Here is a 14,163-nt window from a genome sequence, read left to right as displayed (position 1 = left end):
ACTCATCTCCTCCATTCTGGTTTTCTTTGTGCAGGTCCATTCGGCTTGCATCGTTTCTAAGGCTACCTCCTTAGTCTTTCATTTGCACAGAGCATCTCCTTCTGCCAAGAATCAGGATATCACCTGGAATGTCTCGTCTCGGCAATGTGCCTGTGGGCCTGGAACACCTCGAGTTTGTGGGGAAGCGAACAAGAATTTGCGGGAACTGTGGCTGAACAATTGTCAAATACAAGTCGGAACGGCGGAGGACCTCCACCTCGATGTTACGCTAGCGGACTACGACGGCCCTTTCAGTGCGTCCGACGGCCGTCTACTGGCGCAGCTCCGCGGGCGGCGCCTTATCAATCTAGGGGTGGTGTTGTGGAGACGCCAAGCGGTTTTTCCGAGCCATATCCCTGACCTCCCGGATTATCGGATCTTTTTTGCACCACAGACTTGCTCATAAAGTTGACAGCTCCCCCGGCGTCGTAGCTTTCACCCTTAAGCATCGTTCTTGCCCTCTCAACCATGATTGACTGCACCAATTGCTCCACATCCCGTTCTTCCATGGCTTTATCTCTCCTCGAAAATCTGCCGACGGAGCTTTTGGTTATGATTTGAGATCATCTTGACCTTCCGAACCGGACAAAGCTCCGCACAATCAGCAAAATAATGCGACACCAGCTAGACTACATTCTGAGAGGAAATTACGAATCCATGACTTGCCCGCTTCTCCCCGCGCAAGCGAACGCCATGAAGCATTTCAGAAGAAGCCCTTTGGCCCAAAAGGCGGAATCCGTGACCTGGATGGTTGGTCGTTCCGAGGACTACCTTACAAGGCCTTCGACGACAAGCGAGACTGCAACCGACAATTCGGGGCGACAGCGTGCGAGTCAGACTATGGCACAGAAAAGAAACGTTCCTTTTACGAGACGGGAGTCTTCCAATCTCAGAGAAGGGGTCACCAGGCTGATTCAAAGCGCGCTTGCTTCACTTCCGAACCTGCACGCTATGACGTTTATTTTCTCGGAGCCACATGATATGACGACGTCGCCGCCCAGGATACTCCCAGGCTTATCAGATGAACCACTCGATCGCATGCTCGACTTGATTCGCGTGGTCGCCAAGCTGGCTGAGGGACGCTTGACGCTACTTGGCGTGTGGCACAGATGCTATTATTGGGTGTATACAGTTCCTGTGCTGGGAGAAAAGAGCATTGAAGTCAGCTACTACGGCGGCCCTGGCCGCTTCGACTCACATTCAGACAACGTATTCTTCGAGGAAACATTTTCATTTGCGCAGAGCCTTTCTTTCTGTCAGGATCTCGGATACCACCTGGAGCGTCTCGAGCTCGAAACGGTGTCCGTGGGCCTGTACCAACTCGAATTTTTAGCCAAGCGCACGCGTGCCCTGCAGAAATTATGGCTCAAGGATTGCTGCATTCATGTCCCAAGGGAGGAATTCGACATTCAGGTCCCGCTAGCAGACTACGACGGCCCTTTCAACCCTGCCGACAGCCGTCTACTGGCGCAGCTCCGCCAGCTGGTCGTCCTCCAGTGCCACGGCTCGGCGGTGGCGATGCGAGACTTGACCCGGGTTTTCCGACCGTTGAGCCGTCACGGCTGCTTGGAGAGTCTCTATTTCGAAGTCAGAGGCTTGGTGTTTGATTGGACGAACGACGGCGTTTTGGATGATGGCTCCAAGCTCCCGGCCGTGATTGAGAAGCTCGGCATCAGTGGCGCCCTGAAGAGGATGGATGAGTGTTGGAAGCTCTCGGTGGAGCCGGCTTGATGGGTGCTGTGGGTGTGGCAGTTTTGAATAGCCCGTCGCAGTGGGGGATGAAAGAGACGATAATTCGCCATAAGCTGGTTTCCGGATCATCAAGCCGAGAGGTGTGTGCACAGGGAGCAGTCAAGCATCTTGTCGACCTACCTGTAGTGTTTTGGGGTAGAAGGCAGCTGCACCAGCCCAAGCGCGGTTAGCGTGGTGCTCGAGAGTGCAAGCATGCTGCTTCTCATGCCCACTCCACGCAGCCACCTCAACCAACACAACTGACCTCCTCCATTCTGCTTGCCTTTGCCTGGTTGGCAGGCTACTTCAGCTTGTGAGCTCGGCTTGCATCATTTGCAAGGTACCTCTCCCTCCAATCCTCGGAACCGACTAAGCGCTTACTGACGCCGCTGGCAGCGTGTGATTTCAACCCACACTGCGAGAAATCACCTGCTGTCCCGAGGAAACACTTCCTCCGCCCTCCAACGTTGTGGCTTGTGCTGTCAAATACTCGCGTCGATTCGGCTTGCCCGCACGCGGCAAAGCGATTTCGTTTGCTCTGCGCGCTGCATTCGCGCCAGCTCCTTCCATCGAGTCTCATCGCCAAAGCTGTCCAGACGGAGAGCTTGATTGCGACAATCACCGTTAGTTCGAGCCCACGATAACACCTCTTCTTTCCAAGGTCTACCAGCAGTACCTGCTCAGTTGCTCAAGATGACTGGTGTGTAAATCCCTCGTCTCTCACGCCATCCACTAACCACAAAAATAGGTTCCATTCCCCACCCTGGAGACGCGCCCGTCACCCGATCCTACAATGAGTCTGCCTCTTTTTTCGAAAAGTTGCCGAAGCAGTTCGTCACGGCCATTGCCAAGCTCCTCACTTCAGCGGACAGGAAGGCCCTCAGACTTAGCAGCAAAACAATGCAGGGTCACCTCGATGACGTCGTCAAGGGTGACTTCAAGCATCTTCGATGCGCAGTCCTCTATTCAGAACTTTACGCGCTGCTCCGATTCACACTCAGCCCCCTCGCCCCAGGCGTCAAGTCTCTGACGTTGGGCTTTCTCGACTCCACAACCGTCAAGCGAGACCTGGAAGCCTGCCGCCTGTCAACAAACATTTGCTTGAATGTCAAGAACTTTCTCGAGAGACGCAATGGTGTGGAGCATTTTCAAACCATCTTCATGCTTGGTCATTGCCGCCAAATGATCGCTGATGCGTTGGAAGGCCTCGAAAACCTAAAAACTGTGTCGGTCGTTTTCAAGGCCTTGCCCACTCTTCACAACCCGCTTGGCTCGCTCCCCGAGCTTGGCCCTCACGACTATCAAAACGCGTTCGTACAGAGAATGCTAGAACTTACGACCCGGCCTGTTATGGTTCGCGTATACGATCCCCCAAAGCGATGGGGCTGTTTTTGGACGGGAAGTGAAGCCACTTACATGTCTTACGCGACCTTGCTTCCACCGGAGGAACTTGACGACTTGAAGAGAGAGAGCTTCCTGTTCCCAGGAATGAAATGGTTTTGCTGGTACCAGGGTCGCTATCTGACGTCGCTCCGCCTCCACAACGTCGGTATCCCACTGCAGATGATCGAGATGCTTTTCGAGGACGCAGGCACGTTGGAAGTCCTGTCCATCACGGAGAGCCAGCTCTTGGAAGACGCTCCTTTCCTCGCGCCCGCCTTCTCACGTCCCGGAAGCAGGCTTCGCAAGAGTCTGCGCACGCTCTCTCTCCGCTTCTGCACTGCAGATGACGATGCGACCAGGGCCTTGCCCATGCTCTTCAAGTACTTCGCCGACGACGGTCAGCTCGAGAACTTCCTGTTTGAACAGGTCGAGGGCTTGTGGTTCGACTGGAACATGAATGGCTTCTTGGATGATGGCTCGCATCTGTCTGGAATCATCGCGGCGTTGGGCATGAAGGGAGCGTTGGTCCGCATGCTGCAATGCTGTCGTTGGACCATGACGCCTCGGCACCCTCGCCTGCAGCAGCTCTTCCCTCTCTGAGCTCTGCTCTTGTTACTGTGAGTCATCTCACATTTGTCATGATAGACGTGTCGCTGACCTTGTCGGCAGTTGATCAAAATTGATTGAGAGCAGGCTTCTGGACTAGCCTTTTGTCGGCGACTCTGCTCAGCGGTTGGCCCGTCGGTCGATGTGGCGTGTGGATTCTTGAGTCGGTATTGAGGTAGCTGCCTTTTCCACAATGGCTCTTTCGTTTTCTCTTTGCCTGCTTTGTCGTGATGTTGTTTTAGCGGTGCTGACCTAGGTACTGAATAAGGGACATCAGTCAGCATTTGGCTTTGTCTAGATATGGGACGGAATCGTCCAATGGAAAGGTGTGATTACGGCGGCAGGTGGTTTGTCACTTGCTTCGCTGCCGGCTTGAGTGGCTCGTGACGGGAAACCGTTGAACTCTAACCTTGTTTTTTGCTTTATCCAGCAGGTTTCCCCACGGCCTGCGCTTTTCTACGAACTACTTCGTTTCCCTTTCATGGCCGACAAATGTCTTCCTCTCAGAGGCGTCGACCTTGGGGTAATCGCCCTCCTTCATCCGGGCGAGTAGTGCGTCTTCCGCGTCAGTCCAACATTTCCCCCAGCGCCGCAACCACGTCCAACATTCCCCCTAGCGTCGCAACCACGTCCAACGACAATGCTCCATTGGCGCCCTCACCTCTTGAACGTCTTCCCGAGGACTTGGTGTATCTCATCGGCACCTACCTTAAGCTTGGAGACCTGAAAGCGCTCCGTACCACCTGTAAAGCTATGGACCAACATCTGGAATCCAACCCAAACCTCAAAGCATCGTTCAAAGAAATTAAATGCGATCCCACTCGCGCGGAGTTCGAGGCTCTCTCGCGCTTCAAGGAACGCTGTCTTGCCGATGCGGTTGAGTCTTTGATCTGGCTGAAGCCTGAATCCATCCCACTCTTGGATGAGGAGCTTGCACGGCATCGACGACTTCAACGGTGGGGTCTTGTACCTAAACTGGAAGCACCCGGGCTTCAAAACAAGGAAAAGGCACTGGCTCCTCCACCGGAAATCTCTGAAGCGGACCTTCAAAGGCTTATGGCGCAAATAATTGTCGGGTTTGTGAATCTGCGGGCTGTTAGCTTGACCTTCGTGCAAGATGATCTGGAAGAAGCAACATGCCGGAGCGTTCCCAACCGCCGGAGCCTTCCCGACCACCAGAGCATTCCCGACCGCAACGTTTTCGAATTTTGGGCTGGAATGGTCCTTGAGATTAAGAGACCTCTCGATGTCGTCGTGCTTTCTGAGACCGGTTCGTTTGGCGTCTGCTGGACTGGAGATCCAAACTCGCCGGGCAAATTCTTTTTCAAGACATCACTTTCCTTCGAGGCGCTCAAAGACCACGAAGAACCTTGGTGGGTTGAATTCTGGCTGCGAGAGCGCTTTGCAGCCGTGTTCGAGGCCCAAAAGACTACCCTGTGTCACGGGCTGAGGTCTCTTGAGCTTCATCGCACCATATTGAGGGCAGAGAATATTGATTACATTTGCAGCGTGTGCAATTTGGAGGAGCTGAAGATCTGGGAAAGCGCGATATACAGTGGCAGCCCTAACTTTACGCCCCTCACACGCAAAAACGGCCGCTTTGGGAAGACGGTGCGCAGTCTTACCCTCCTTGACTGCACGTTGCAGCCCCGGGATCCCGAGGGAATCGAAAAGCTCTTCACGGACCTCCGAGACCAATGTCGCCTAGAACAGCTTCGCTTTGAGCGCGTCGGAGGGCTGGAGTTTGATTGGCAACATGAAGGAGTCAGAGACAAAGGCGAACATCTACCGCAAATCATCGACAGTTGTGGCATCAAAGCAGCTCTGACCAAAATGAGTCGCTGCTTTGTGATTTCAGAGCAACCAAGTACCCGTTTTTCTGAGGTCACACATGACTGGAATTTCCACATAGTGCTCAGCAGTCCTATTCATTCCTCGTGGGCATCGGATACCTGAACTTGAAGAGAAGATGGGTCGAGGAATCATGAAAGAAGCTGTTCGGGACGCGCGAGAACGTGGGGTATCTTACGGTGGCAGGTGGTATGTCATATGGTTTAGTGCCGACTTGAATTGCTGGTGATGGGTAGCTGTCAAACCCTACTGTACCATTGATGCGTCTCTGAAAATTGGGCCGACTTGTCGTTTCTGGTTGGAGCTACGTCCCACAAATCAATTATGGCCAATTCTCGAGTCTCTGGCTGCTCAGTGGCTGATCTGGTAGTTCGCTGGGTTAGTTTTTCGAGAGACAAGCCTCCGGATACAACGGTAACCTTGCTCTGCCGCCATGGAGCATTCCAATCCTGGAATGTGGCAGCCGTTACGGCTGCAGATGGCTTGTTATTTACTTTCGTGCCGGCTCGAGTTGCTGGTGACGCCGCGACGGGGACCTGCTGAAGCTTAACTTTACTTACTCCCTGCCCTCAGACCCTGGGGCATCCCCATGCTTGACAAGCGCGGTCGTGCTTAAGTGTCATAGCAAGACCGCTTCTTCAGCACGCTACTTTCACTCGCCCACGCCCTACAACGAGGCAGGACTGCAAGCAGCTTTCCAAGTCAGCCTTCTCATATCACAGCACATACTCGTCACCTTGATTACAAAGTCAGTCAGAGCTGAAGGAGGAGCCGCGTTACGAGACTAGATGAGATTGCTGACACTCAAGCAGGACGCTACCGCGACCCCGTCATCATGTCTTCCAGCGACGCCGCATCGACGCTCTCAGTCCTCGAAAAGCTCCCCACCGAAGTCGTCGGCGCAATCGGCAGCCATCTTGAACTTGCAGGGTTGAAGACGCTCCGCTTGACAAGCAAGGCCATGAACAATCACCTGGAATTCAACCTCAGGGAGCTGTTCAAAGAAATCAAGTGCCAGACGACGCTTGCTGAGTTTGAGGCCCTGGCGCGGTTTCAGAAACAACCATTGGCCAAGGCTGTGGAGTCTTTGGTCTGGGTCAAGCCTGGGTCGAACTGTTGCAAACTGACAATAGTTGAGGAGAGGAGGAAAATAGAGCGAGACCCCGACGACAGAGGACCAGAAGAAATAGAAACACTCAAAGGATCGTTTTTCCCGCCACCTGAAATCCCTGATCTAGATCTGCAGCGCATGATAGCGAAATCAGTCAACGAGTTTCCGAATCTACGAGCAATCGGCTTGGCCTTCAAGGCGGACCCATCAATCCCAGGGCTTTGCGACCTGCTGGAAGACGAGGATCTGCAATATTGGGCTGGGACAGTCTGCCCAATCGAAAAGCCTCTGGACGTTCGTGCGATCTGTACCAAGTTCAAATACGGCATTTGCTGGACTGGAAGTAAGGAAACTTCAAGAAAACAAATCATCGAGACAAGTGTCCCTACGGACATGATCATTGCTGATCAAGACTTTTGGAAAGCGGAGTTCACGACAACCTTCAACATACTCCAAGAAATCCGACACGAGCTTCTTGGTCAAGATCTGAGAGCCGTCGAGTTCTCCCGGGTTGCGATGGACATTCGCCACTTTACTTACCTCTTCGCCCGGGCCCCTCTTGTTGAAGAGGTGACGGTCCGGGAGAGCATCATTACTGGCTTGGACGGTTTCATCTGGGAACAAAAGTGCGATATTCCCTTCATGGCAAGCCCCCTCGATTCCCTCCGCGGCGTGCGCGTCGTTAAATTGAGCATCATTGGTTGCAAGATCCAGCTCGATGTTGATGATCCTATATACATGCAAGTTCTTTTCGAGAGCCTCGCAGACCATGGCCACCTGCAAGAACTTCGATTTGAGAAGGTGACGGAAATCACCTTTGACTGGGACTCGGATGGAAACTTCGATGACGGGAGTCGGTTGCCATCCATCATTGATCGATTCGGCGTTGCGGGCGCTTTGGAGAAGATGATGGGGTGCCTTCGGATGCAGCCGGCAACTGCGCCAAAGGTGCCCGAAACAACTTTTGTCTTCAAAAGAATCAAGAGATGTGATTCTGCTTCAAACCATTAGATCTTTGGTTTGCCGATTTGCCAGTCATGAAGAATGGGACATCTCGTACGGAAGGAGACGTGGCAGGTTTCTGTGGGCGCTAAAATGCTGGGAGCGAAGTATCTGGACAGTCGTTTCGTGATGAGCTTTCCATGATGGACGAGTGGTGTTGCTTTCCGGGTACGCAAAATTGAAGACAACTTTCTGCAGGTAGTGATTGGATTAGCAGTCAATGAAAACACCAAAGTGCTGGTTCCTGTGCGAGCGTTGACTGCAAGCGATTCCAAATCATCGCTGCATCGTGGAGATAGTTGCGTGATTCTCAAAGCAGGCCGGCGGGAACCTCGTGCTAAAGAAAGATGTGGTGTTGAGTCAGCAGCATACAGGGGTACCTTCCCAAGCCATGCCAGGATGGTGTGTCCGCAACGGAGGCACTATCCATCCACTTCAATCGCTACCTCACTTCCCCTTCCTCGCGCGAACAGTATCTTTCGCCCAAGTCGTCCGCAGCCTCATTTTTCCGACTTTGGGCCCTCCCTCTGGTCTTCTCCCCATCCCGGAACGACGACTGCTCTACTCCTCACCTATCCGCTGTTTCCGCGTGGTCCGAACGACAGCCCTTCCATCCATATGTTTCGACGACACGGCATCGAACTCGCCACTATCAAACGCCAATTCCCAGCCCAGTGTCGTCACCATGCACATGATCACTGACGATGAAACCTCCATTTTCTCGCGCCTCGAGGGTCTCCCACCGCCCGTGCTCATCATGATTGCACAGTATGCGTTGGCTGAGGATCTCGAAAATCTCAACGCACCCAGCGAAACCAGCGTAACGAGCGTAGCGACGCATGGCGATGAGGCCAGTCACGCTCCTTCGCGTCTGGAAACACTTCAGTCAATTTTTGTCACCCTAATCGGGAAGTGCATGGGTAGCTATGATGTCGACAACCTCAACGCAATACGAAGAGCCATTTTAAACGAACAGAACGAACCCGCTCCTTCTTGCCTTGAGCGTCTTCCAAATCCCTTAGTCGACATGATAGCTCAATACTTGGAGGCCAAAGACATCAACAATTTCCGCAGAACGAGCACTAAGATGCATGGCCTTTTGGAGTTCAGGCTCCGGAAGACATTCAAAGAGATCCGCTGTTTTCTGGTACCGTCCGTGTACAAGCATCTCAAGGTTTTGCAACAGAAGCCATATGCAAGAGCAGTCGAGACATTGAACTGGGTCAATCCACTCAGATACGTCGCGCCGGTAAAACTCGACATAGTTGAATACAACAATGCTCTGCTTTCCAATGCTCTGCCCTCCCTCTCAGGGCTCCGCTCAATCGTAATCAACTCTGTCAATGGGTTTCCCAACCTCCGGGCAGTCAGCTTCGCTAATGCCCGCGACCTTGAAGGACGCGAGTACCTTTCTTCAACTTGGTCTGATGACGACATGTTCTGGAAAAAACTTATTTTCAAAATCAACAAACAAATAGAGGTCCGCTTCTATGGGGCAAGTGGGGGATACTGGGGTGTCCTCTGGCCTGGGAGCACGCGGCATTTGCTCGACGGCTTTTTCCGAACATCGACACCCTTCGACGTGCTCATTGCCGACGAGGAAAATCTTTCTAGTCATCGAAAAGACCTACTAGATCTCTTTACAGTTGTTCAAGCCTCTTTCTTCCACATGTTGCCTACGCCACAAGGTTCGGGCTTGAGGTCTCTGCACCTACACCGGACAGTCACGCGCGATTGTTTCTGGTACTTTCTGTTCCACTCCAGCACTTTGGAGGAAGTCACATTCTCGGAGTGCATCCTCAAAGGCACAATAAAACTTGGTCGTTATGTGGCCAAAAGCATCCGTACTCTGCGCATCTTGTCCTGTAAAATGGACAAGCCAATTAGCCCCTTGCTTGAGTTGTTCTTCACTCTTTTGAGGGATCAAGGCCGGTTGGAGAACCTCCAGTTTGAAGGAGTCATCGATGTGACCTTTGACTGGGACAATGATGGGTCCAAAGAAGACGGGTCGAGCGTGCCGTCGATCATCAAAGAGTTTGGAATGAAAACGGCACTGACCAAGATGAGCAACTGCGTTCGCGATCCGGAATATCCCTCTCGGGACGACTTCTAAATAACGAGGGCAAGTCGTGTCAACTTTTTGGTTCCCGTTTAAGAACGCTCGCCCAGCCAACGAGCGGCATTGAAACTTGCGAACACCGTGCGCATGTGTCTCTTGTAGACGGGTTTCTGCCCCGCACCTTCTATTGATTTGGCGGCGCGAATCCGTGAACTCACTTGTCGAGATGATTACACATGAAGCCTCTGCAATACATTTCTCGTCGGCAACAGCACGCCTCGTATGCGCGCGAGGAGTTCGCATGTTTCTTACGCTTCCATAGCAGTCTAATCGAACCTGTGAGACAGCTAAATCGAACCAAATGTAGACTTCGCCATGTGGATCAGATGCTGTTGAGTCAGTGGCTCAAAATAGTAACTTCCCGTGCCATACCGGGATAGCGGTGTCTCCCGCCGCAGACACACCATCAACCGCCCAGGTTTCCAATTCCTTCTTCACCACTGCCTTGTCTCGCGACATCTCTTCCACTCGAGCCCTCCGCAGCCTCGACCTCCTTCCTTGGGCACTTCCACTGTCCAGCCTTCTCAAATCAACGACAAACTACTCTTTTTCTCTTCCGTTTGTCGTTTCCGGGCGGTCCGAGTGACGTCTTCAACGTCGGAACGGTACCACCTCCAACTCGCCGCTCTTGGATTTGCTCCGCCGAAAAGTTGCCAGGGCCCATCGCCAGCCCAGGCTCTCCGCCATGTCTAGTGACGAGGATAATTGCACTCTCTCGCGTCTTGAGAGTCTTCCGACAATTGCCATCGACATAATTGGCCGTCATTTGGGGCCTGCAGATCTCAAATGCCTCCGTGCAACCAGCGTTACGATGCACGACAACTTGGACTTCTCGCTGCGGGAGGTGTTTAGAAAGATTCAGTGTCCGCTTCAGCCTCCTGACTATGATGCACTCAAAATTTTCAAAGAGCAGCCGCTCGCGAGGGCGGTCGAGACGTTGATTTGGAAAACTTCCGATTGCATCTGTTGGATTCGACATGTGCATTGTCTCCACCAGCCAGACATTTCAAGTCTCCAAAAGATGGTCGTCGACTCAGTAAATTGGCTTCCAAACCTTCGCGCAGTGGGTTTGGCTTGGATGCCAATGCATGACACGCAATTCTGGAAGATGACCACCAGGAAGATTGAGAAGAGTTTGGAGATGGTGTTCGTGTATCATGAAACTGTTCGATGGGGTGTTTACTGGTCCGATAGATTGCAGTCCTCGCTTCACACCTTTATCCGACCCTATGAATCACCTCCGGCCACTATGGATGGTTGGCTTATAGACCACAGTCTGCCTTGCCTTGGATCAATAGTGGATTTCGCTCCTGGTTGTATAGAATTGAATTTCAAATCTCTCAAGGTGCACGGAACAATCGTTAATGGCCGCAATTTCTGGAAACTCCCTGCAAGCGTGGAAGAGCTCACGCTCTCCGAATGCATCTTGAGCCACGAGACGGATGCGTTCCTTGACGCGGATACAAGTGTTCGCGCACTGAACTTTTATTCTTGCTGGATTAACCCGCAAACTCGCTCAGGCTTCCAAATGATCCTCACTGACCTGAGGGACAAAACCGACGTTGAACGTCTTCGATTTGAGCAAGTCAACGGCTTTGCCTTTGACTGGGATGGAGATGGATCGGCCGAAGACGACGGTTCCAAAATTCCGTTGCTTGTCGAAGAGTTGGGCGTCAAGGAAGCACTCACCAAGATGATTGACTGCGTTTGCGTCTCGGAGCGGCCACCGCGCGGCGACTAGAATGGGTCTTCTCGAGTTTCCAGTTTGCTTCAAGGCTCGCACATCTCATGAGCAGCTGTGAAGCTCTCGACCTTGGAATCGGCCTAGCGATGGTGCAAGTGTAGTCTGTTGTGCTTGCTGCGCTAGTCCTTAAGTGGCTAGTGTCACGTGCCAGATCGCTTCTATGGAAGGAAGAAACTGCCAACGCGGCTTCCATCTTCAGTGACAACCTCTTCCTTTTCTTCTCTCGATCACGAGCGCCCAGCTGCTGTGGCTTTTGCGCAAACGCCTCTTTCGGAGAACGCTCAACTCCACCGTCCCCCACCGACCCATACCTTCTCGTCGCAAAGCTGAGCTTCAAGCGCCGCCGATGACTCCCTGACTCCATGGATTCTGACCTGGCCGAATCGCGCTCTCCCGACGCGCTCCACGAGGAGCAATCGGCTGTACCTCACGCACAATTCCCTCACCCTCTTCACCCAGCTCAAGCGACGCCACAAGGAGGCTCCGTCAACAACGCCGCCATGAACACCTCTGTCTCTCGCCATCACGTCTCGTCAACCCTCTCGCTCCTCGAAAGTCTTCCTACTGAGCTCGTGGGCCTGATTGGCAACCACCTGGAGTCCTCGGATATAGGACGGCTTCGCGCGACGAGCAAGAGTATGAGCGGTCACCTCAACTTCAACCTCAAGACCTTATTCAAGACAATTCGATGCTCAATACCAGATATGGACAGAGTGCTCAAGTTCTCGTGCGACCCACTGGCGAATGCAGTGGAATCGTTGATTTGGGTCAAGCCCCGCGAGACGGCTCAGAACCAGCGCCTAGGGGGTTTCCCTGCGGCCGTCTTCAACGCCCAAACTATTGAGGGATTGCAAACCTTGGCCAAATCGTTTCCCAACCTTCGATCAGTAGGATTGATTGCCGACTTGCAGGAGGAAGGCGACATGTGGACACAGCATCTGTCTAACTATGATCTCCATTGGTGGGCCCGCGTCGTACAACCCATCAAGCCGTCTATGGAATGGCGAGTCTATGAGCGGCAATCAGTCTACTGGGGTGTTTCCTGGCCCGGAAGCTGTGACTCGCCAATTCACAGCTTTGTTCGGACAACGCTTCCTTTCGAGACTCTCGCAGAATTTCAGAATTCCTGGGACATCGAAGGGGGCCAAACACCTGAGTTGTGTGCTTCTCGGATTTCTATCATGTGTCCGCCGATTGGTGATGGACTACGATCACTCCAGCTACATCAGACAGTCATGCACGCAGAAGCCCTTCGGCTGTTCGCCGTGGAAGAGCTGGTCATTTCAGAGTGCACCATACTTTGTGGGCGTTTTGGTTCTCTCACCAATATCGTGTTCAAGATCGAAGCAGACGATGATGACGAGGAGCTTCGCAATTTTGCCCGGACCATTCGCAAACTGCGTCTATTCAGGTGCAGTATGGACGTAAGAGATCGCTCAGAGATTGTGGTCCTCTTTAATCAACTGAGTGATTCCACCCTTTTGGAAGAGCTGCAATTCGAGCAAGTCGGTGATTGGACCTTTGACTGGGACGGCAATGGGTCGACTGACTTTGGAGGCAAATTGCCGTCTGTCATCGAAGAGTTGGGAATCAAAGAGGCCTTGGCCAAGGCGAGCAAATGCCTGATCACTCCACGGCTGCCCAGGCGACGTCACCTACTTGACGAGTGGGAGGGAAAGAAAGGCAGACGGGGAGCAGTCGGGCTCCTGACGTCTTGAAGATAGAGGTAACTTCCTCTGATGGAGCATGGTTACGGGGAGTAATCGAGGGCTTGCGTATGGTCGAAATTGCGGCGAAGCCTGGCTGGCACCCGCTGGGAAGGGCGCGGATGGGAATGATTCGGGTTCCATGTAAAGGAAGACAATTCGATGCTTGGTAGCAAAGGTTGCGGCATACGCCCACAAGAAGAATTCCTAGGAGATATCAAGCTCGGGACGTGTGTGGAGAGGGAGCATTCATACACCGTGGCTAATGAGATAGGAAGTAGTCGGTTTCTATGTGCCACACCTTTTGCTTCCAAGCCTATGGGTTGCTGGAGAATCTTGCGCCGTCGTGATAGAAGCTGCGCGTTTGAGCGAAGACAAGAGGCTGCCGGACAGCATGAAGCCTCAGGCAAACATTTGCAGGCAGTGTCGCACGACGTCCGGGCTGTCCCGAGCCAACACCTCCTCATTCCGAGTTTACAAAGACTTCGACGCCGTCTTTCTCTCGATCCAAGGCCTCCTTCTCCCATCAATATCTTCCTCGGTGCTCAGCCACACGCGCGACTACTACTCAGATGTATGACATCAGCGCTTCGCATGGCGTAGTTGATGCCGGTGGCCCCGGAGATGGCCGAACGCATTGTGGCAAAGCAAAGCCGGACTCTCTCTTGCTCCACCTTCTGAGCCTCCATTGTCGTTGCCTCGGTCGCCTTCATATGAAGTGGTGGTCCTTCAGCGCTCTCATCACCGAAGTGCGTCAGAGAGACAATGCCGTTTTGCGGGAGGACCAACACTCCGCGTCGTATTCGTTTCGTTGCCGTACTCGTGTCACCGCAGCCAACTCCTAGGGGCACAACACGTCTTTAGGCAGCGA

At 53.0% G+C, this 14,163-nt stretch overlaps 5 protein-coding genes across 5 annotated transcripts; all 5 read left to right on the top strand.

The window, feature by feature from the left end:
• Nucleotides 1–651: 651 nt before the first annotated feature.
• On the top strand, nt 652–1,770 carry BKA78DRAFT_299665 (uncharacterized protein; the record flags this gene model as incomplete). The annotated part of the gene is made up of 1 exon (XM_066887083.1): nt 652–1,770. One exon carries the CDS (start codon nt 652–654, stop codon nt 1,768–1,770), a length of 1,119 nt encoding a protein of 372 aa, XP_066740081.1.
• A 693-nt stretch (nt 1,771–2,463) lies between these two features.
• BKA78DRAFT_356808 (uncharacterized protein) lies at nt 2,464–7,732 on the top strand (the record flags this gene model as incomplete). The annotated part of the gene is made up of 4 exons (XM_066892117.1): nt 2,464–2,470; nt 2,519–3,674; nt 4,347–5,626; nt 6,423–7,732. The coding sequence occupies 4 exons, from the start codon at nt 2,464–2,466 to the stop codon at nt 7,730–7,732; spliced, it is 3,753 nt and encodes a 1,250-aa protein (XP_066740080.1).
• Nucleotides 7,733–8,408: 676 nt separating this feature from the next.
• Nucleotides 8,409–10,046, top strand: BKA78DRAFT_362127 (uncharacterized protein; the record flags this gene model as incomplete). Its single annotated transcript, XM_066892456.1, has 1 exon — nt 8,409–10,046. One exon carries the CDS (start codon nt 8,409–8,411, stop codon nt 9,834–9,836), a length of 1,428 nt encoding a protein of 475 aa, XP_066740079.1. The 3' UTR covers nt 9,837–10,046.
• A 481-nt stretch (nt 10,047–10,527) lies between these two features.
• BKA78DRAFT_299660 (uncharacterized protein) lies at nt 10,528–11,583 on the top strand (the record flags this gene model as incomplete). Its single annotated transcript, XM_066887082.1, has 1 exon — nt 10,528–11,583. One exon carries the CDS (start codon nt 10,528–10,530, stop codon nt 11,581–11,583), a length of 1,056 nt encoding a protein of 351 aa, XP_066740078.1.
• Nucleotides 11,584–12,290: 707 nt separating this feature from the next.
• On the top strand, nt 12,291–13,997 carry BKA78DRAFT_347230 (uncharacterized protein; the record flags this gene model as incomplete). The annotated part of the gene is made up of 2 exons (XM_066890558.1): nt 12,291–13,252; nt 13,466–13,997. 2 exons carry the CDS (start codon nt 12,291–12,293, stop codon nt 13,893–13,895), a joined length of 1,392 nt encoding a protein of 463 aa, XP_066740077.1. The 3' UTR covers nt 13,896–13,997.
• Nucleotides 13,998–14,163: the final 166 nt, after the last annotated feature.

The sequence above is a fragment of the Phyllosticta capitalensis genome, assembly GCF_038381095.1.
Source record: "Phyllosticta capitalensis strain CBS 128856 chromosome Unknown BKA78scaffold_11, whole genome shotgun sequence".
In the NCBI taxonomy this organism is placed as follows: domain Eukaryota; kingdom Fungi; phylum Ascomycota; class Dothideomycetes; order Botryosphaeriales; family Phyllostictaceae; genus Phyllosticta; species Phyllosticta capitalensis.
This window is presented reverse-complemented; position numbering and strand designations above follow the sequence as displayed.